This window comes from Microcebus murinus, chromosome 18, assembly GCF_040939455.1.
Source record: "Microcebus murinus isolate Inina chromosome 18, M.murinus_Inina_mat1.0, whole genome shotgun sequence".
Taxonomy (NCBI): Eukaryota; Metazoa; Chordata; class Mammalia; order Primates; family Cheirogaleidae; genus Microcebus; species Microcebus murinus.
The window spans coordinates 40,324,582-40,347,081 of record NC_134121.1 but is presented as its reverse complement, the minus strand read 5'-3'; the positions used below and the strand labels follow the sequence as shown (position 1 = coordinate 40,347,081).

Genomic DNA, 22,500 nt, shown 5'->3' with positions numbered 1-22,500 from the left:
ACAAACAAACAAACAACAACAAAAAACCCCCAGCAATTTGTTTTCTTGCAGTTCCTGGAGGCTAGAAGTCTGAGATCTAGGTGCCATCGGGGTTGATTTCTGGCGAGGCCTCTCCTTAGTGGCTTTGCAGACAGCTGTGGTGTCTCTTCTGCTTCTTGCAAGGACACCAGTCCTGTTGGATTAGGGCCCTACCCTTACAACCTCATTTAACCCTAATTACCTCCCAAAGAGACCTATCTCCAAATACAGTCACATTGGGGGTTAGGGTTTCAACATATGGGTTTGGGAGGTCACAATTCAGTCCATAGCAGGACCCTTGGCAGTGGTGTTATACTTGTACCTACAGGACAAATCCCCAGGAGCACATGGGAGTGGTAGCCTGACAGCCAGATGAGAGGGACACAGCAGGGGGAGGTGCTGAGACCCCTTGTAGGAAAGGGAAACTTACAAGGACTCTGAGGTGGGCCGTGACCATGGTGCTCTGCTGTTTACCCCTAGGGACGGAAAACCCTCTGCCCGCATGTTGCTGCTGAAGGGCTTTGGCAAGGATGGCTTCCGCTTCTTCACTAACTTCGAGAGTCGAAAAGGAAAAGAGCTGGTGAGGGTTCACAGCAATCCTTCCTGGGGCCTCCAGGGCCCCAGCCCTTGCCTCCTCGGTGGCCTTCTCCTGCCACTTCATGCCCCAGGCCACCTGCTGTCTGTGTGCAGGTGCCCTCCTGCCTTGCGGCCTGTGCACTTGCCCGTGCCTTTGTCATGAACAAATGCTCTTTCTTACCAGTACTGCCCCTGGCAGCTGTCTAATAGATACCTAATGACACCTTCAGGCCTCAGCCCACGTGTCACCTCCTCAGAAAAGCCTTCCTTGACTCTCATGCTGAGTCAGCAGCCCCTGGTGCTATTTGATGTCATTATAACTTGTAACTTTCGCTTTTGCTCTTTTTTTGGTTTGTAACTGTGCATTTATTTATGTGATTATGTGACTGATGTTTGTCTCCTTGCTAAACAGTAAGCTCTGTAGGAGTAGAGGCTACAAGATATACCCCTGGCACCTATCCTGGTGTCAGACACAGAGTTGGCACTTTGAGTGCATTCAGTGAATGAATCCAAAATGAGTAACCCTCCTTGAGTCCATGCCAGCCAAACATGCATTTATCGGGATTGAAAATCTAAGGGTGGGAGAAATGGCCAAGCCTCACTTTGGTGTCAGACCAGCTTAAGGGGCTCTACCACTTACTGTGTGAACTTGAGCATGTTACTTAGCCTCTCTGAGCCTGTCTCCATATCGGTGACAGTGGGCCTACCTTTGGGGGTTTGAATGAGATGTTATAGTGAATGCATCTGCTGTGGGCCAGTATGCTGCAGACCTCCTGCCTTCCCCCTGCATGCTGGCAGCAGCATCCTCTTGCTGTCCTGATGGCTGTCTGTGGATTCTCTTTCATTTCTAGGACTCTAATCCCTTTGCTTCCCTTGTCTTCTACTGGGAGCCCCTTAACCGTCAGGTGAGTGAGCTTTGCCAGGACAGCTCAGGGTGGGCTGGGTTTGCAGGGCCTGAGTTTATGGATGAGCCTAGTAAGGTTTCCAAACTGGGCAAACATCCTACCTGGGCACTCTGCCTCTCAAATAGCTCTCAATTAGCCTATCTATATTTGGAGCCAGGAGTGGTAGAGCTGTCGATAGAACAACAGAGAGGAACGGGGCCTGTGCTGAGAGGGAGGGGGCATTGGACACTGTTCAGCCAGGGCCTTCCCTGAGCAGGTGCGTGTGGAAGGCCCTGTGAAGAAGCTGCCTGAGGAGGAGGCTAAGTGCTACTTCCACTCTCGCCCCAAGAGCAGCCAGATTGGAGCTGTGGTCAGTCACCAGAGTTCTGTGATCCCTGATCGGGAGGTGAGTGGGGCTCCTCTGTAGTCCTTCAGGTGTCGGGGGCCTTGGCTCATCCCCAGAGGCTGTCCCCAGGGGATGCTAGGGCGCTCTATCCAGCAAAGTGAAAAATGTGAAAAGGACCATCTCCCTGGGGGAGGTGAGGGTGGGGAATGGGGAAACAGGCCTCCTGCCTGACCCTTCCATTGACTGTGTGCTCCTAGGGGACAGAGGCCAGTCTTCCTTGCTCACCTGTGTCCCCAGCACCTGGCCCAGTGCACATGCTCAGTAAGTCCTTTTTAAATGAACCAATGACTGGGCCTGGCCCTTCCTCTATCTCTTTCCCCTGGACAGTATCTGAGAAACAAAAACGAGGAACTGGGGCAGCTCTACCAAGACCAAGAAGTGCCTAAACCAAAATACTGGTGAGTGATACTTGGTGGTCATCTGGAAAGGGACACCAGGACCCCTGGTGAACCTAAAGCCACCCTGTCTATAGAATTGCAGATCTACTCCTCCCTGCAATCCTCAGCAGATGCATCCCAGCAACTTCCTTCAAGAGACCCTGGGGTGAAGGAGGGGTAGGGATGGGAGACTGTCCTGGCTGGAAAAAGCCACAGAGCGCTGAATCCTCTCCTTCTCTTTACAGGGGTGGCTACATCCTGTACCCACAGGTGATGGAGTTCTGGCAAGGCCAAACCAACCGCCTGCACGACCGAATCGTCTTTCGGCGAGGCCTCTCAGTAGGAGATTCCCCTCTGGGGCCCATGACCCACCGCGGGGAGGAAGACTGGCTCTATGAGAGACTTGCCCCTTGACTCTGGATTTGCCACGGTGGAGCTGGGGCCGGGTGCTGAGAGAGGGTATGAGATTGGGAGCCAGGCCCTTCTAAACTCAACCCATTTCCCTCCCACCCCTATAGTTAGGATTCTTCCGAACTCATCCTCCAAAATGTCTGTACTTAGCTGGCTCTCAGTTTGCTGGTCAAGTGGAGTGTAGCAGTGTCAGAGGATCTCAAATGGGAAATAATCCCCTAATTATTTCTTGACCTTGCATATGATTTGTTGGACTAGCTCTCTCTATGGGTAGCAGCTGGTGTAACTTCCTTTCTAATGAACCAGCAGCCCTGTCTGTTACCATGTGAGCCATACTGGCCAAAGCCAATTGGTCCCAGTTGGCACCTGAGCCAATCTAGCCAATCAGGTTGTTTTGTTGATAATCTGAAATTTGGCCATGTGGGTGGTTCACACCTATAATACCAGCATTTGAGAGGCTCAGGCAGGAGGATCACTTGAGTCCAGGAGTTCAAGAATCAGCCTGGACAATATAGTGAGACCCCATCTCTCTTAAAAAAAAATGGAATTTGAAATGCCAAGACCCAGAGCCTTGGGAGTCATTGTAGCCAAGTCATTAATGACAGTGAAGAAGCAACAGCCTCTGGCTGCTACTGTTGTAATTCCCTGAGCTGCCCAGCATTTCCCTTACTGATTGCTGCCTTCCATTATTTGAAGCACAGCAATGTGGAAAAGAGATTAAATTTATTCTCTGTAGCTCCAAGGGACCCAGAGGTGAAAGTTGCAGAGAAGTAGGTCTCATCTCAATATGGGGGAAGTGTTCAAACAATCCAACCTGCCTAAGAGGAAGTGTTCTGTCACTAGACGTTTTCAATCCCAGTCAGTCAGGAATTTTGTAGAAAGGATTTATATGCCCGTATCAACAGGCCAGGAAGTTTTTAATCAAGCTTTTTTTTTTTTTTTTTTTTGAGACAGTCTCACTTTGTTGCCTAGACTAGAGTGAGTGCTGTGGTGTCAGCCTAGCTCACAGCAACCTCAAACTCCTGGGGTCAAGCAATCCTGCTGCCTCAGCCTCCCAAATAGCTGGGACTACAGGCATGTGCCACCATGCCCGGCTAATTCTATATATATATATATATTAGTTGGCCAATTAATTTCTTTCTATTTATAGTAGAGACGGGGTCTTGCTCTTGCTCAGGCTGGTTTCGAACTCCTGACCTCAAGCAATCCGCCCGCCTCGGCCTCCCAGAGTGCTAGGATTACAGGCGTGAGTCACCATGCCCAGCCTTTAATCAAGCTTTGATGTCTATGTTTGTTTATGGAAACATGCACATATTTCATTTTCCAAATATAAAATTAAATTATTATAGAGATTACACTCTCCAGACTGCTCACACCTTTCCTTCCCTATTCCCTACCTCCACTGAGAATGATTTCTAGATCACTGGTTGTCACCCACACTGGAATGACCTGGGGAGCTTTAAAAATCCAGCTGCCTGGGTCCCACCCTCAGAGATGATTGAACTGATCTGCATGCAGCCTGGGCATTAGGAAATGAAACAGCTCCTCAGGGAATTCTGTGCAGCCAAGGTTGAGACCTGGTCTGTCTAGATCCTTGCTTACTACCCAGTGTGATCCACGGGCCAGTAGCATAAGCGTCACTTGGGAGCCTGTTAGAGATGCAGACTCTTGGGCTCACCTCAGACCCACTGAACCTGATTCTGCATTTTAACAAGACCCTCCCCCAGGTGGCCTAGTTGTACTGGCCTCAGTCTCTAAACCCACAATCTCCCACCTCACAGTCTTTGACCCTTTAATAACCCTCAGTTGAGTCTTGTGCTGAACTGAATTTGCTTTCCGTGAGCACCAGCCTGCTGACCAGAGCCAGCCTGGATGAGCAAGCAGCCTATAGTCACAGAGAGGAGCCAGGCTGGGTAAATGTTTGCTGTGACTAAGCCAGGATCAGAGAATGACTATTATTTGCACTGGCTGGCATTGAACTTGCAACTCTGTAAACTGTGCTTCCTTCCACTGTATGGGCGTGTGCTTCAGTCACTGTTGTTGGCAGGGCTCGTCCAAGGGCAGCCCTCCTGTGTTGATGCCCCCTGAAGCCTGAGTGCAGGAAGGCGCATTAACCTGTGGCCACCTGCAGGAGTGGGTGCCCTCATCTGCCTTGCCCTTTTTGTTCTGCTATAGGCTGTGACTTTTGGGAGTAAACGTGTGTGTCCATGGGTGGAGAAATGCTGCACCCCACTTGTGTTATGGGGGGCTGAGTATCCCCCCAGCTTTGAGCCTGGTCTTAGCTGTTACCTTTTCAGTCCTCTGTCACCGTGCCAAGTCTGTAATAAAAGCCCGTTAGCCATGTGTGATATTAATGTTCAACTTGGCCTTGTCTCCCCCTCCCCTTCCCTTAGGAAGGAGGGGAGTTGGGGAAATTGAAGCAACTTTCCTCCCACCTCACTTCTCCCACCAGGTAGGCTGGGTGTCCAGCAGGGGGCGCCCGCTGCCCGGGGTTGGCCCTCTGGGCAGTGAGGCCAGTTCCAGCCGGCCTCCCCTGCCCGCCTTCCCCAGCTTGGGTCGAGTCCCAGTGAAACTGTGGTCGATAACCCGTAGCCTTTCCCAGTCCTGTACATATTTGCACTCTCGGTTCCTCCTCTTGTGTGGTGGAAACTTGCAGCTGCCTCACTCTGCCTCCCCGGCAGCCAGATCTCTATCCACCCAGCCCTGCAGCTTAGGGGTATATGTGGATGTCCCTGTAGAGATCGCTGGGGCTGCGGAGCAGGGTGGCTGTGCAAGGGACACAGGCCTCTGACACTCTTACTTAGAAAGGTAATTGTGATGTTTGAGGAGGTGGCAGTACAGTGCCAGTATCATGTAGAACCTTGGGTCAGTGGCCCAGGGTCCATCTTCATCCTCTGCCTCAGGGAACCCCAGAACGGGCTGATGTGGGAGGTGCCTATAGTCTAGGACCTTATGGGGCACACATCCTGGTTGGCTTAATCCCATTGGTTAGCGTCTGTATAGCCCATGGGAATGATGGTCACCTCTCAGGATCCTGAGGCCCAGACGTTGCCCTCTCTCCTCCTTACCTCCCTCCCCTTCTGCAGAAGGTGTCTGTGCCACTTTCTTTGTTGTGGGCCTCAATTTCCTGTCCCTCAGCAGAAGAGAATAAGAATGGAAGGGCTGTGTGGGGCAGTGGCCACGCACACAGGCCAGCCCTGGCTTCAGTCCCTGCTCCACCACTGCAAGTGCCTGGGGACCCAGGGCAAGTGCTTTAACCTCTCCAAGTCTCAGCTAACTTGTCTGGAAAATGGGGACAGTGCTGGCACCTGTCTCAGCTGATGAGATGATTAAATGAGGAAGCTGGGGCATATTGTTCCAGGGCCACCTGCTGGAAGCACTCCATAAATGTTAGCTGTTAACACTGAGCAGGGCTGGGAGCGTGGGGAAGGTCTGAGCTCCTCCACGGGAGGCTTTATGGATTGAGTCATTGGTGAGATCCTAGAAAGTTCTGAGTAGTGGGGAGGGGTGGTGGAAGAGGCCTTGGGAAAGGCAGCACCCCTGAGCCTGCCTTCTGTCCCTGTAGCTCCTGATCTCCCTCACTCGACCTCTGAGTTCCCCTGGCCTGGGTGAGGCACCTAACAAAGGCCCCCTTGTATGGGTCTGTTTGTTTGGGTAATAAATTCCCTGAGCAACAGCTCCCTGGGGTGGGGTAGCCCAGCGGCCTGCAAGGAGCGGGCTTGGAAGCTGCAGGACCACATTGTTTAGTGGCCACCTTGGTCTCTCCCTGTGTTTCCACCACGAGCTCCAAAGAGAGATTTGGCCAGTTTTTTCCAGTTCCCAGATCTTGTGGCTTCAGAAAGAGCTGGACCTAATGTCAGAGCTCACGCCTCTTCCTTAACACATTAACTGCCATGACAGTTGTGTTTTGTTTTTGTTTTTTTTTTTGAGACAGAGTCTCGCTTTGTTGCCCAGGCTAGAGTGAGTGCCATGGCCTAGCTTACAGCAACCTCAAACTCCTGGGCTCAAGCAATCCTGCTGCCTCAGCCTCCCGAGTAGCTGGGACTACAGGCATGTGCCACCATGCCTGGCTCATTTTTTCTATATATATTAGTTGGCCAATTAATTTCTTTCTACTTATAGTAGAGATGAGGTCTCGCTCTTGCTCAGGCTGGTTTCGAACTCCTGACCTTGAGCAATCCGCCCCCCCTCGGCCTCCCAGAGTACTAGGATTACAGGTGTGAGCCACCCCGACCTGCCATGACAGTTGTTTTTAACTCATTCTAGTTTTGACCCCAGGGCCACATGAAGCATATATAAAATCTTACTTATTGATGTTTTATTATTACAATTAATATTGACAATTTAATTCTAAAACTGTGGATTAAATGAATAGAAGCCAATAAATATCAATATCATTTTTCTATTTATGTTTACCTTTAAATTACACTCAAAGTTTTAATTCTATTTTCACAATAAAACACTGTGGCCCCAAGGAAACGTTTCTGATGTTTTTGTGCGGCAGGTAATGTGTTAAACTGAAGCTATCAGGTATGGTAGAGTTCTTTATAAAAAACCAATATTTAACTGAGCACCTACTATGGGCCACTTAATACTGACCACTCCAGGCCAGGCGCGGTGGCTCACGCCTATAATTCTAGCACTCTGGGAGGCCGAGGTGGGCGGATTGCTTGAGGTCGGGAGTTCGAAACCAGCCTGAGCAAGACCCCGTCTCTACCAAAAATAGAAAGAAATAAATTGGCCAAAGAAAAATATATAGAAAAAATTAACTGGGCATGGTGGTGCATGCCTGTAGTCCCAGCTACTCGGGAGGCTGAGGCAGTAGGATCGCTGAGCCCAGGAGTTTGAGGTTGCTGTGAGCCAGGCTGATGCCACGGCACTCACTCTAGCCTGGGCAACAAAGTGAGACAGTCTCAAAAAAAAAAAACAAAAAACAAATGCTGACCACTCCCTATGAAATAGGCATTATTCCAGCCCCCCTTTTACAAAAGAGGAAATGAGACTCAGAGCAGTTTTCTTAAAAATGTTCCCAGGATCACCCAGCTACTAAGGGGTAAAGCCAGAATGCATCCTGACCCAAACCCTGACTTTGGGGTTAGTCACCAAAGGTCTGCCCCATCTTTTAGAGCATCTGTTGGCCTCTTGGCTGGCCAGAGAGAACTGACCACTGAGGCGTAACTAGCTCCTCTGTTCCCCGATCCCCCATACTAAGGCTAGCTTGATGGTGAAATTAGTGACCCAGTTCCTACCTTGTCACACCTGGGGACCCTCCCTGAAGCTTGAAAGGAATGGTGCAAGCACAGAGGCCCACTTTACTCACATGAAGGGTGGTAAAGGCATGACAGTCATCTCAATAAATGCAAGATAAGAATATAAACAAGTTCTCTGCTTTTGCAGCATTGTTTATTACGAGGAGAAACCTACGATTTTTTCTTAGACAAAATTCAACGCCCCAGGACTCATCTCTGGAGCTGATCCATGTTACATACTAGTAGGGGAAATGAGAGGCTGCTTTGAGCTCCTACCAGAGCTTCCCCACCCACTCCCCCAGTTTGGACCCTTGGCCTTCTGTGGCACGCCCCATGGAGTGCCAGGGTCTTCTGCCTCCTCCATACCTGGGGACAAAGTTCCAGGAAGTTTACCACTTGTGCTAGGAAATGAGCTTAAGTTCAATGTCTCTGCCTCTGGTTCCACAGAAACCACCCCCATCACGTGGCTTCTGGAAAATGTACTCTCCTCAGGATTGGTCCAGGGAACAGTCACACGGGTAGAGAAAGTAGAGGGAGCGGCAATTCAAACTCACCCCGACCCTATGCCTGGGGGGAGGTGGACTCTGTCCAGCTCCCTCTTTCCATTCCCTGCCAAGGCCACCTCCCAGCAGCCCTGCCATTGCTTCAAGGAGGGCTGTCCTTCCTAGGTGGGAGCGTTCACCCTTAAACTGGAGTGCCTTCGTATGTGCCAGGGGAGGGCGGGGCACCCTGGATCTCCCAGGCCTAACAAAAGTGAGGCATGTAAATACAAACCTAACAGCCAGACATTTCCTCCCAGCAGGCGTCAACTGCCCCCACAGTGGCTTCAGCTGTGACCAATGAGGCCAGCGTGGCAAGCTCCTGTCTCAGATCCAGCTGATGGCAGGGAGCCAGGAGGTGCTAGCATCCTCCTCAGCCCTTCACTGTCCTTTGCCCTCCCGGCCATCAAAGAGGCCGGGGTTCTCCGCCAGTGTGGCTCGAACTTTACTTTTCTCCTTGAAGCGCCCTGAATTGGAGACTTTGACGTGCTTGCCCTTTGTGCTCTTGTCCACAATCTTCTCCAGGCGGCTGTTAAAGTTGCTGTTGGGACTGCTAGTGTCGGGCCCCGAGGGTTCCGTGCCTCCCTCCGTTTGGGCATAGGTGTCAGGGATCTCGTACAGCACCTTGGGAGTGGATTTCTTTTTCCGGAGGAAGGTCAGCTTCCACCAGCCAACTTCAGTCATGGCGCTCCCTGAGCCGAGGGTGGGGCTTTCTGCTGAGGCAGGGTGGGGGAGACAAAAGGGTCAGTTCTAGGAGGTGTGGGCACCTTTGGGCCAGCCCTCCCTAGACTCCTAATCATAGGCTTTTTTTTTTTTTTTTGAGACAGAGTCTGGCTCGTTGCCCAGTCTAGAGGACAGTGGTGTCATCATAGCTCACTGCAACCTCAAACTCCTGGGCTCAAGCCATCCTCCTGCCTCAGCCTCCCAAGTAGCTGGGACTACAGGCACACAACACCACACCCGGCTAATTTTCCCATTTTTTGTGGAGACAGGGTCTGGCTCTTGCTCAGCCTGGTCTCGAACTCCTGAGCTCAAGCAATCCTCCCCACCTTGGCCTCCCCATGCTAGGATTGCTAGGATTATAGGCATGAACCACCATGCCTGGCCTAATTTTTGTATTTTTTGGTAGAGTCAGGGGCTAGCTATGTTGCCTAGACAGGTCTCAAACTCTTGAGCTCAAGCAATCCTCTTGTCTTGGCCTCCAAAAGTGCTAGGATTACAGGCATGAGCCACTGCACCCGGCCATCATGGGGTATATTATAAATTAAAGAATTGAAGGTGGGGCTGGCTGAATAAACCCAGGATTCAGGTAAGTGGGGCGACGCAATACTTTTGAAGACAGTGAGAAGAGAGAAGTTCTGGTCAAAATCAAGGCTGGGCACAGTGGCTCATACCTGTAATCTCAGTACTTAGGGAGGCCAAGGAGGGAGGATCACTTGAGTCCAGGAGTTCAAGACTAGTCTGGGCAACATAATGAGACTCTGTCTCTACAAAAAATTTATAAATTAGCTGTGTATGGTGGTGTGCACCTATAGTCCCAGCTACTCAGGAGCCTGAAGCAGGAGGATAGCTTGAGCCCAGGAGTTCAAGGCTGTAGTGAGCTTATCATGCAACTGCACCCCAGCCTGGACAGCAGATTAAGACCCTGTCTCTAAGAAAATAATAAATTTATTTATTTTTAAAATTTTTTTAGACAGAGTCTCACTCTGTTGCCAGGCTACAGTGCCATGGAGTTATCCTAGCTCACAGCAACCTCAAACTCCTGGGCTCAAGTGATCCTCCTGCCTCAGCCTACTTTCTCCCCCCCGAGTAGCTGGGACTACAGGCATGTGCCACCATGCCCGGCTAAATAATAAATTTTTTAAAAAAATTCAAAGTCTACAGGGAAGCCACCAAGCCAGGCAGGGGGGCTACAGGACAAGCACACAGCATTGCCTTGCAGGGTTGTAGGAGCTTTGAAATCATTCGTACCAGGCCTGTCAGGGCTGCAGGCAGGAGGACAACTTGCCCAGGTTACACAGCATCCAGGCCTTTGACACTGTTCCCAAACTCTTCCTGCTACACCACCAGGCCCCGCTGCCAGGTGTGGGCAGACTGTTGACCGGTAGCACATGGACAGAAACACCGTGTGCATTTTGCTTGGAATTCATTACAAAATTAAATGGAATTTGTGATGTTCCAAGCAATTTGAACTTCCCCGTGGTGACTAGCAGGACAAAGCATCTGCCGAGCTCTTCGTAAGGGGAAGAGTGGGGACCTCGGGCCGGGAGTGGGAAGTCCTAGGGACTGTCCTAGCCTTGTGACCTCTGGCAAACTACTTCTCTGAGCCTCAGTTTCCTCACCCATCCTGTCCAGTCCTAGCATTTAGCTCTACCATTAATCTCGGCGTACAAAGGTAGCCATGCCTTGCAAAGTAAAACTTATGACAATGGGAATAATTACTAAGAATGTCTCCCTTCCCCACCAAGCTTCCACAAGGACAGAAGTCGGGCAGTTAGGTGGAGCCCGACCAGTTAGAGGTACAGGTGAGATGTGGTCAACACAGGCTGTACCTTCTGTAAGGGCACCAAATGAGGCTGGGTGCAGGGGTGAAATCAGGCTTCTCAACTAATAGGCGATGCCCCCTGACATGGAGCTGCCTTCCCAGAGGGCCTCACGTTTAACTAATTTCCACAAAGCTGCTGGCGAGCTAGTGGAAGTTCCAGGAGATGAGGTTGCCTGGACAGTGGCTGTGGCACGTAAGATAAGAGCCGGGGATAATCGACTAGAAGAAGGAAGGTCGTGACAGAGCAGGCAGAGGCGTGGAGAACATAGGTGAGGTGGGCGCTCTAGTTCTCAGGACCTGGGGAGGAGTGCGCAGCAGCCAGTGAGCGAACCCCAGAAAGCTAGGAGGTCAGCCTGCCCAGGCCCAAATGTACCACCTCCTTTTTTTTTTTTGAGACAGAGTCTCACTTTGTTGCCCAGGGTAGAGTGAGTGCCGTGGCGTTAGCCTAGCTCACAGCAACCTCAAACTCCTGGGCTCAAGTAATCCTGCTGCCTCAGCCTCCCAAGTAGTTGGGACTACAGGCATGAGCCACCATGTCCGGCTAATTTTTTCTACATATATATTAGTTGTCCAATTAATTTCTTTCTTTCTTTTTTTTTTTTTTTTTGAGACAGAGTCTTGCCTTGTTGCCTGGGCTAGAGTGAGTGCCCTGGCGTCAGCCTAGCTCACAGCAACCTCAAACTCCTGGGCTCAAGCAATCCTTCTGCCTCAGCCTCCCAAGTAGCTGGGACTACAGGCATGTGCCACCATGCCTGGCTAATTTTTTCTATATATATTAGTTGGCCAATTAATTTCTTTCTATTTATAGTAGAGACAGGGTCTCGCTCTTGCTCAGGCTGGTTTCGAACTCCTGACCTCGAGCAATCCGCCCGCCTCGGCCTCCCAGAGAGCTAGGATTACAGGCGTGAGCCACCGCGCCCGGCCCAATTTCTTTCTATTTATAGTAGAGACCGGGTCTCGCTCTTGCTCAGGTTGGTTTTGAACTCCTGAACTCAAACAATCCGTCCACCTCGGCCTCCCAGAGAGCTAGGATTACAGGCGCGAGCCACCGCGCCTGGCCCCTTATAATTTTCTGATTTCCAGAATTTCCATGATGAGTATGGCTTTTTGGGGGAAAAGCCATACTCAAATTCAGGAAAAATGAAAGCAGGATGCTGGCCCAGGCTTGCAATGAGTTGAATGCCTGTGTGGAGCCCTTGCTGCTGTTGTCCCTGCCCCTCCATACTCTCACCCCCTCCTCAGAGCACAGGCTGCTTCCCACCTCTATGTCTGGGAAGCAGCTCCCACATTGCCAGCTCTGTCCCTTTAGCAGGACTCAAGTAGCAAGAAAAGCCGAGGGCAGATCCGTGCAGCTCCCACTCAGAGAGTAAAGGAGAGGGTGAGGGTGGCCAGGTAAATCCTTTCAGGGCACCCTGGAGAGGTAAGTGCACCAAGGGACAGCCTGAGAGGTTTGCTTTGGCAGCTTGCCCCACTTGGGCTTAACACAGCCTTACCCAGAACTTGGTGTTCCAGAATGGGTTTCTGGAAGGAAGTGTGGGGAGGGCAGGAGAGGAGGGACAGAGCGATTGCTTGGTCTGCGGGTGTCCCAGTCACTGCCTTGTCTGTGGCAAGGTCCATGGCCCCACCACTGCCCATCTGGAGCTGCCAAGGAACTTGGGGTATGGAGGAACAGAAGACTCAGCAGCTGAGCCCAATATAACCACTAGATTTCCTAGCTCCATGGGAGAAAGTGGCTTCTACCGGTGCCAGTACAAATGTACCCATTTTAACAGGTATTTCAAGTTAGCATCCACAGGGCTTAACTGTCCTTGGAGTAAAGGGAGCCACAGATCACAAGGAACTTGTCAGAAAACATAGAGACAAGAATAGACCATGTGCCCTGCCCTGAGGCCTCCAGCAAAGCACCAAGTCACCATGCCCTGTATCCTGGTCTTGTGCCTGGTGCCCTGGCCTCTCCAGGATGCTCTTCGCCAGGCCTTCCTAGCTCTTCTGCCCAGGAGGGCGACTTGAGGCAAGTGTTGCCAGTAGGCAAGTGTTTGCCCCTTTGGGCAAGACTGACAGGGAAATATGAATTTGCAAAACAGATTAATTAGCGGGCTATTGTTTGTTTTACAAAATAATCCAGGAATAGGATTCTTTAGATAAATAGTGATGATAAAGATAGTGGCTCACACCTGTAATCCTAGCACTCTGGGAGGCCGAGGTGGGCAGATTGCTCGAGGTCAGGAGTTTGAAACCAGCCTGAGCAAGAGCGAGACCCCATCTCTACTATAAATAGAAAGAAATTAATTGGCTAACTAATATATACAGAAAAAATTAGCCGGGCATGGTGGCGCATGCCTGTAATCCCAGCTACTTGGGAGGCTGAGGCAGGAGGATTGCTTGAGCCCAGGAGTTTGAGGTTGCTGTGAGCTAGGCTGACGCCACGGCACTCACTCTAGCCTAGACAACCAAGTGAGACTCTGTCTCAAAATAAAAAAGATAGTGTAAAATCTGATCTACTTTAAAAATAAAAAGATGATGTGAAATCCAAACTTCCCAGATACCCAAAGTTGCAAAGAGCAAGACAGCTATGTGCCCATGCCTACCACAGAGGGGACTTGGGGGAGGGAGGGTGGGTGTTTGGGATTTTGAACAGCCAGCGTGACATGAGGTGGGCCCTGCAGTCTGCTTGTGCGAGGCCCTGAGCTGGCCAAGCGGAGGGCCAGGCCCTTGCCCTGGGGCCCTGCCATCCATGGGATAATAGAAACCAGCCCTTGAGGACGCCAGCGCCACCTCTGCTGTTTGCACAGCTTTGGGGCCCATGAAGGGCCTCTTGGGACAGCCTGCCACCCCCTGCCATTGGCAGTCAGCACTCTGACATGCATGTGGCTGCCCCAGGACAGGCCCCTCCACCCCATGGGTTCTGTGAGCTGCTCTGAAGGGCTTTGCCTAGACTGCACTGGGCCCCTTCTGAGCCGGGACAAGTTAACCATTGACTGGGGCGGGGGTGGAGGGGCAGAGGTGCGGGGCGGGGGTGCAAGTCAGCTTCTGTGTTGTAAGACAAAACCTGGAAGCCCCCTCCCCCCTCCTTCTGCAGGACCCCTAATGCCACTCGTCCATACTGGAAGAGACTGGGGTACTCTGGATTAGAAAGGGGAGATGTTCCCACCAGACAGCAGGAAAAAACATGCTCCAGGCTGGGGGTCTGAAGGGGTGGGCCCAGGTAAACAACAGTTAGTAGAGACCTGCTCTGGAGTGAAACTTTCCCGTCAGGAGCTCTGTTGGAGGCCTGGATTGACTCCAAGAGGCCAGTGGGATAAGTCCGAGTGGAGACAGCTTGCTGGGTTCCCCTTCCTCCTGGGCTTGTCAGCCACAGAGATAGGACTGTGTCCCCAGACTGGGGACTGTGCCTTGGTTTCCCCACCCACCAGCCCTCTGCCTGTACCTGTAATCCTGACTGCTCCGGGCTGGAGGTGAGACCTTCCCTAGAGAAGGAGTTGAGTGCAGGAGATGCCCAGGTGGGTGAGACTGGGGGAGGAGGAGGTGCCTCCAGGGTGTCGCACCGGGCAAGGCTCAGGCCAGGAGAGGTGGGCAGGAGCAGCTGCACCTCACGTACAAGAGAAACAGGTGCAGGAGCGGGTACCTGCTCGCTCTGCTGCTGCCGCTCCTGGAGTCAAGGTGAACCTGAAACCCAGCTCCTCCCGGCTAAGTAAACAGAAGCAGAGGCCGGCTCAGGCTGATGAATATTCATCACCCCAGAAATCCAATCCCAGCGCCCCTGCATCCACTAGGGTCCTCCAGGGACTGCCGAGCCAGAGGAGGGAATCCCAAGGGAAGTCTGGGGTGGGGGAGCACAAGAGCCTCTCTCCTCAGTTTCCCCACTCTCAGGTGTCTGGTTGCACCCCCCCCCGATGCAGGCAAGGTCGCGCCGACCCATTTCATCCTCCGAAGAGCCTCAGACCCCTCTCCAGCATGGACCACCACCTGGGTGTTGCCCAGGCCCCAGCTGGGAAAGGGTTAAGGGCCGCTGCTCCCATTGGCAGGCCGGGCAGGGGTGCACCCCAGCTTCTTTTGAACTCCCTGAGTCGAAACCAGTCCCTGGTTAAACTGGTTGGCAGACCGGTTCCCAGGCTGTCCCTCCCCTGCCAGAAGCCTCAAAGACGGTGCTGGGTGGGGGGCTGTGGTTCCCTCCTGACCCGAAGGGTCCCTCCTCAAGATCTCCCTGGAGGGAAAAAGGGGACACTGACCTGCTCCTTGGACCAGGCTCTCCAGACCACAACCTCAAACATCCTCACCCCGCCCCTCGCTTACAGGTGGGCTTCAGGACCTTTGAAATCATATGCAGAACTCCACGTGTGTGGGCAGAGGGGCATTGATTTTTCTGCAGATTATATTTTTATCAGATTCTCAAAGACAGCTGTGACAGCCTTCCCACCCCCAAAGTGCCACTGGGTTCAACTTCCCCGAACTTCCAGCAGTCTATTGGAAGGGCCTCGCTGGGTATCATAAAGTTGGCAAAACCTGGGGCAAGCTCTCAGGGACGAGGGCGAGGTGGGCCCTTGGGGAGGCAGGAGGAGAGGAAAAGGCAAGAAGGCAGATGATGGGCACCGACTGGGGGCAGGGGCAGCGTGTGTGCAGTGGGGGACGTTGTCCTCACTGATCTGCAGCCACACTCCCCCTCATGCCCACCATCAGCAGGACCGAGTGCGGCCCTCAGCCAGGGCTACTCTCGGAGACACCGCGTGTTGTGTGCAGCCACCCTGAGGTGGCCTGTTTGCGTTTGCATTTCCCCCCTCAGATGGGCATCGCTGGAGGGTGGAAAGCACCTGCTGTGTCTTCAGTGTCACTGCAGCTTCCCAGTGCTGCCCACTGCGACACTCCACCCGCTAGCTACCTGCCTCCGTGGACTGGGTGTGCACTTGCAGACACAGAGTGAGGCCCCTGAGTAGAGAAAAGGCCTAAAATCCCCCCTGTCCCTGGCTCCCCCTCCAAGTTACATCTTAAATCACAAGTAAGCAACCCTCAAACCTGCCCCTCCATCTCCAATCCTGCTTCTACTTGCTCCAGACCAGGATGGTGGGATGGGCTTTTGCCTGGGGGACAGTAACCCAGGTCAGGTCCAGGTTTCCCATCTGTACAGGAAGGGGCTGGTCCTAGAGGTGCTCATTCTCCCTGCCTCTGAGATCCAGGCCTCTCTGATGTCTGAGACCCAGGGGGCAGATCCTGTTCAATCGGCCCCATGCTGGAGAAGGTGCCGCAGCAAGAACTGCAGTGGCAGGTCCACCTGTGTGGCCTTCCCTTCCAGAGCACCATCAGGATCAGGAGCAGGCCCCAGCCCCTCCTCCTGGGAGGGAGGAGCCTAGGAAGTCAGGTCCAACCCCTGGCCTTCAGGGGATTTATTTCTGGGAGGAGCAGGGTGGGGAAGTTTGAGATAAAGCTGTGAGCTATGAATATAACTCCCCACCCACAGGCCACTTTATTGCTTTATAAAAATTTTCACCTTTAAGCGCACCTTCCTAAAACTAGGTTCAAGTGTGATATGCCATATACAAACATGCGGCATGCACGTTTTCAGAAATGTGACCTTGTTGAGTAAAGCAAGTTAAATTCACGTGAGCGAGCCCCAAGGACCTTGGTGCCTTGCTGGGGCACACAGCCACTGGGCTGTTGGATTATAAATCCTTTCCATTTGGGCTGGGCACGGTAGCTCATGCGTGTAATCGAAGCACTTTCGGAGGCCAAGGCGGGAGGATCACTTGAGCCCAGGAGTTTGAGACCAGCCTGAGCAACATAGGGAGACCCCATCTCTAAAAAACACATACACCCACTGCTAAATTTGACTGGCTTTACAAAAATTAAAAAAAAAAAACACATAGAAAAATTAGCCGGGCGTGGTGGTGCAGCCTGACTGTAGTCTCAGCTACTCAGGAGGCTGAGGTGGGAGGATCACTTAAACCCAGGAGTGGGAGGTTGCAGTGATCTATGATTGTGCTACTGCACTCCAGCCTGGGTGACAGAGGGAGACCCTGTCTGTAAAAAAAAAAAAAAAAAAAAATTCTTCCCCTTTTACTGACCACTGCCCAGCAAGTAGATCTAGGCTTCAGGGACATTTCTTTCCCAAAATAGGGAAAAGAGAGGAGCTGCTATTCTTCTCAGCACTCCTCCTTTTCTAGAAGGCCGGAGCCTGGAGATCCGGAGGTGACTAGTGAGGCAAGGCGGATGACCTCTAGTGGGCTACACCAGGTCCAGCAGCGAGGCCAGGCAGGGCGGGCAGAAGCTGCCTTCTGACCCAGGTGGGTAGTAACGTTGCCATTGGAGGGGCTTTCTTCCTGCTTTTGTGGGAGGTCTTCCCTTAAGGGGGACCTCAGTGAGGAGTGGGAGTGGCCAATATTTAGGGGGACTGTATTCCAAGCACTCTTCCAAATGTTCTGTATGTGTGAGCTCTTGGTCCCCAAGGCCAGCCCCCTGAGGTGGATCCTCAAACTGGATACACCAACTTGCACCCCCACTAGCAATTCTCCCTGCTGCTTTTTGTATTATTAATAGTTTGCTGTGGCTTCCATAACAAGTTACCACAAACTCGATGGCTTAAAACAGCAGAAATTTATTCTTCTGACTTATTCCGTAGGCCAGAAGTTGGAATCAATTTCATTGGGCCAAGACCAAGGAGTTGGCAGGGCCACGATCCTTCTGGAGGCTCCAGCTGTTCCCTGTCTCCTCCAGCTTGTGGCGACCGTAGGCATTCCTGGGCTTGTGGCCGGATCACTCCAATCTCTACCTGCCCGGTTTTCACATCACCATGTCCTCTTCTCTGTGTTTGGCTGATCTCCCTCTGCCTCTCTCTTAGAAGGACACTTGAGATGGCAGTTAGGGCCCACACAGATGATCCAGGATTATCTCCTTATCGCAAGACATTTAACTTAATCACATCTGTAAAGACCCTCTTTCCAAATAAGGTCATGCTCACAGAGTCTGGGGATTTGGTGTGGCTATCTTTTGGAGGGCCATTTGCAGCCTGCCACATTCTTCATTCTGACTAACTCTGCATCACCAGGCCGTGTAGACAAGTGTGCCTCCTGCGTCCTCCTTCAGGGAGGTACTTGCTGCCCAGCCCCAGGAGTGCGGTCAGCAGTTGGCTACCAGCTGTCGGCTCCTTCAGGGTCTGCCTCAGCCACAGAAAGCCCACTTCTGGGGATATAAACGTCCACCCATTGCAGCCCCTTAAAAGACACTCTGAGGGGCAATATTCACTCCAGAGGCCCCCACCAAATTGACCAAAGCTTTGTCAGGCCTGCAGTGCAATTAGATTTTTCCCTCTGCCCAATCCTACTGCCATCTGCTTCCTTTCACAGGAAATGATCCCTAACGAACATCTTGCCCCCCAAAACACCACCTACTTCTAGAGAATACAATCTGTGACATGGACATTTCAATTTTCCACCCAGAACCCCAGAATATGACCTTATTTAGAAATAGGGTTTTACAGATATATTTAGCTAAAATGTGGTCATACTTGATTAGGATGGGCCCTAAATCCAAGGCCTAGTGTCCTTATAGGAGGAGAGGCACAGGGAGAATGCCAGGTGACTGGCCCTGCAGGGACCTTCATTGGCCTCATTAACTTAGGAAGCTGACCAGCCCTGAGTTCTTCTCCCTGGTTTCCTCCATCCACTCCCAAGAGGCTCAGTGGGATTGACTCTAAGTCCTGAGCTATAGAGGGAAGGATGAGGAAAGGAGCTAGGGACCTCACACCTCTTCCCCCAAGACCAAGTGATCATAGTCCCCACTCATCACAGCCACCATCATCATTAAATGCCTTCCTACATACAGCCACACCTTCTCTCCTTCCTTGCTTTATAGGCATCCATTAAGCACCTGACACCCAATGTCAGGTGTCATGCCAGGTCCTGGGGTTACAGAGAAGAGCAAGTCTGTATTCCCTGCCCACAGGTGCTCACAGACTAGTAGGTGAGACAGACTGGAAAAAATGACACAGAGATTTCACTCCACACAGGAAGGGGATGCCAGACAAGGCTGCTAAGTTTCCAGGGCTTCCAGCCCAGCAGGCAGATACACACACACACACACACACACACCATAGTCAGTGTGGCTGTGAGCAGAAACACAGACCATAAAGTAATAAACATATGGCAGATAAGAGAAGTGGATTATGTGAATGTTGAGGGTAAGCCTTCTTTTTATGAACATTGCAGGAGGATCAGTAATGGGTGCCCTCGCCCAGAATGGGGTGTGGTAAGAAAGAACTTTGGAAGGAGCAGGGACTGCAGGGGTGGGGGTTCTACGTGTCTGGCACAACAACTGGAGAGAAAGTGGGAATCAGGCCAGAGAGAGGAAGAGACCTGAGGCCATTGTGGCTAGGGAGAAACAAAGGCACATTCCAGAGAGAACAGGAAGGCAGGTTGGCGAGCCAGCCCCCTCAACTACCAGCTGTGTGATCTTGGACAAGTTATTTAATTATCTAAACCTTGGCTCCCTTACCTTTAAAATCTGGCTAGTAATAGTACTCACATTATAAGGTTGTTAGAAGGATCAAATTAGATAAGGCTTGTAAAACATTCAGATCTACACTGGCACGCAGCACGGGGTTATCACTTAATAAGCAAGCTAACAACAACAACAAAGGATGGGGAGGCAGCCTGTACGTGCACACAGCACCTCAGGGCTCTTGCTTCCCTGTCCAAAGCTGGCACAGCCCTGCTAGATCCGCACTCACTTCTCTATGTGTGTTGCCCCTCCCCCAGTGTCCCACCTGCTAAATCAGTAAAGAATTGAGAGATTCATATAAGAAGCCTCCCATATACTTTTCCTGCCTCCTTCCAGATGCTGAGACCCCAGATGACCAACCCCCTGCCCCCAAGCAGGCAGAGTCAACACCCTGGATGCCAGACTACTTATGTATTTTTCTGCCCACAGGCCCTGAAGTTCCCTGTGGCCTTTGAAAAGTGCAGAATGCTGCCTAAGGCCCATGTTCCTTTGCTCTCTGGGGCAGCCTCCCAGGGGTCAGCACCTGGGCAGTGCTATTCTCAAACAACCTTCTGCTCTAGGTGAGTCATCTGGGAGCTCCAGGGGTGGGGAGAAGGAAGGAGGGAGGTGGAGTGCCGGTGGTCTCTGCTTCCACCAACTCACTAGGCTGGGTCTTCCAGACCCACCCTGTCCTATTCTGCCCGGCCTATTGGTTCAAGGAGGAGAGAAACACCTGGGGGGGGGGACAGTTGGCATGCTTCTTGGGATGTCCTAGAGAGCCCTGAGCACATAGTTGGAACCCAGTAAGTGTTTGTTTAATCATAGGGGAGCCCAAGCAATTCCTATAGCCTGAGTCAGGACTCTGAGATGGGAGCCAAATTCCCATGAGAGAGCCCTGAAGAGGCCCTTGGTTCTGCCCTATGAGCTGTTTACAGGGAAGTTTTTCAACTATTTTACAATAAAAATGATTACATACAATGTTTCATATATAAAGTTGGCAAAACACAAGAAAATATATTTAAAGTTATGTTGTAAATCATAGAGTTATATACATCTAGTATGTTTATGTATTTAAGCCTCTAAACAGAAATACCTTGAGATAGGATAGGTGTTATCTCCATGTTGAAAAACTATCAAGAGAGGTTACGGAAATGGTCCAAGGTCTCACCGGACAGAAATCTAGATCTTCCCACTGCTGTATCATACTGAGCAGTTCAATTGAAATTTACTGAGCCCCAAGTGCTGTGCTGTGGTGAGCCAGGGAGGGGGTATTTAGAAATGGCATTCCCAGCTCTGTGAGACCTCGGAAAATCTGTGCTCAGTCCACCCTCTCTCCTCACTCTACCCACTTCTTGGCCAATTTCTCAAGCCCTCCCTCAGCTTCAGCCACCACCTGGACCACACATTAGCCAGATTGTGACTCTCCCAGCATTGCCAGCCCAGGTTCAAAGCTCAGATCCCCTCCTCCCCAACACCGGCTCAGCATCCTGCATCCCTGTCTCAGGTGGTGGCACTCCCACCCAACCACCTAGGTGTCATCCTTGGTGTCTCTCTCCCCAACCTACACAGCCCATCAACTGCCAAGTCCTGTCCATTTTCCTCCTAAACATCTCTCAAATACAGCCCACCCACACCTTGTGTTCCAAGTCAGACCATAATCTCTGGATAACAATCTCCTTCCAGCCTCTCTGTCCCCAGTCTTATCTCCCACAAATTCATGTTCCTTGCAGTCAATCTGTACAAGTCCCTCCTGCCTCAAACCCTTAAAATCCTTCAGTGGTTCCTCTGTCTGCAGGAGTGAAGTCTAAATTCCTTAAGAAGACAACCTTTGATATGAGGCTTCCACCTTTGTGGCATCCTCCCTGGCTACTCCCTGCTCAAATCTTTTGTTGCACAGAGGCTGGCCTACCTGTAGGTGCCAGCTTCATCTTGAAATTCTTCATAATTTTTTTTTTTTTCCAGACAGAGTCTCACTCTGTTGCCTGGGCTAGAGTGTCATGCATCAGCCTAGCTCACAGCAACCTCAAACTCCTGGGCTCAAGTGATCCTCCTGCCTCAGCCTCCCGAGTAGCTGGGACTACAGGCACTCGCCACCACGCCCAACTAATTTTTCTATATATTTTTAGTTGGCCAATTAATTTCTTTCTATTTTTTAGTAGACATGGAGTCTCGTTCTTGCTCAGGCTGGTTTCAAACTCCTGACCTCTATGGATCTGCCTCCCTTGGCCTCCCAGAGTGCTAGGATTACAGGCATAAGCCACCAGAGCCCCGCCTTTCTTTTTTTTTTTTTTTTTTGAGACAGGGTTTCCCTCTGGTGCTCAGTCTACAGTGCAGTGGCCTGATCATAGATCACTGCATCCTTAATCTCCTGGGCTCAAGGGATCCTCCTGTTACAGAAAGCTCGGGTACCTACTCTCTGACACTCCTGGGTAGCTGGGACTACAGGCATGTGGCAGTAATTTCAAAATTACTGCCCGGCTAATTTTCAAAATTTTTTGTAGAGACAGGGTCTCTCTATGTTGCCCATGCTGGTCTTGAACTCCTGGCCTCAAATGATTCTCCTGCCTCAGCCTTCCAAAGTGCTAGGACTACTGGGATAAGCCACCTCGTCTGGCTGCGATGCTTCGGGTTTTGGTTTTTTTTGTTTTTTTTTTGAGACAGAGTCTCGCTTTGTTGCCCAGGCTAGAGTGAGTGCCTTGGTGTCAGCCTAGCTCACAGTAACCTCAAACTCCTGGGCTCAAGCAATCCTTCTGTCTCAGCTTCCCGAGTAGCTGGAACTACAGGCATGCGCCACCATGGCCGGCTAATTTTTTCTATATATATTAGTTGGCCAATTAATTTCTTTCTATTTATAGTAGAGACGGGGTCTCGCTCTTGCTCAGGCTGGTTTCGAACTCCTGAGCTCAAACGATCTGCCCGCCTCGGCCTCCCAGAGTGCTAGGATTACAGGCGTGAGCCACCACGTTCGGCCGCTTCATAATTTTTTTAACAAGGGGTTCTGCATTTCTATTTTATACTGGACCCCAAAA

The 22,500-nt window shown here is 51.4% G+C and overlaps 2 protein-coding genes across 5 annotated transcripts in view; one reads left to right on the top strand and one right to left on the bottom strand.

The window, feature by feature from the left end:
* PNPO (pyridoxamine 5'-phosphate oxidase) overlaps window positions 1–22,500 on the top strand; it is a 200,072-nt gene that overhangs the window by 3,694 nt on the left and 173,878 nt on the right. Inside the window, exons 3-7 of one of the 3 annotated variants that reach the window (XM_075994517.1) lie at window positions 499–598; window positions 1,446–1,499; window positions 1,756–1,884; window positions 2,212–2,282; window positions 2,507–2,720. In XM_075994517.1, the coding sequence (XP_075850632.1) occupies window positions 499–598; window positions 1,446–1,499; window positions 1,756–1,884; window positions 2,212–2,282; window positions 2,507–2,675 (523 nt within the window). In that variant the 3' untranslated portion in view covers window positions 2,676–2,720. Of the gene's footprint in view, window positions 1–498; window positions 599–1,445; window positions 1,500–1,755; window positions 1,885–2,211; window positions 2,283–2,506; window positions 3,611–22,500 lie in introns of those variants that run through there. The other 2 variants (XM_012766002.2, XM_012766003.3) reach the window with 2 other exon arrangements.
* On the bottom strand, window positions 8,048–14,660 carry PRR15L (proline rich 15 like). 2 transcript variants are annotated; one of them, XM_012766006.2, is made up of 2 exons: window positions 14,433–14,660; window positions 8,048–9,176 (listed from the first exon to the last, which is right to left on the bottom strand). In XM_012766006.2, exon 2 carries the CDS (start codon window positions 9,142–9,144, stop codon window positions 8,842–8,844), a length of 303 nt encoding a protein of 100 aa, XP_012621460.1. In that variant the 5' UTR covers window positions 9,145–9,176; window positions 14,433–14,660; the 3' UTR covers window positions 8,048–8,841. The 2 variants fall into 2 exon arrangements, with proteins under 2 accessions (XP_012621460.1, XP_012621459.1); XM_012766005.2 differs by having other exon boundaries at window positions 8,048–9,173.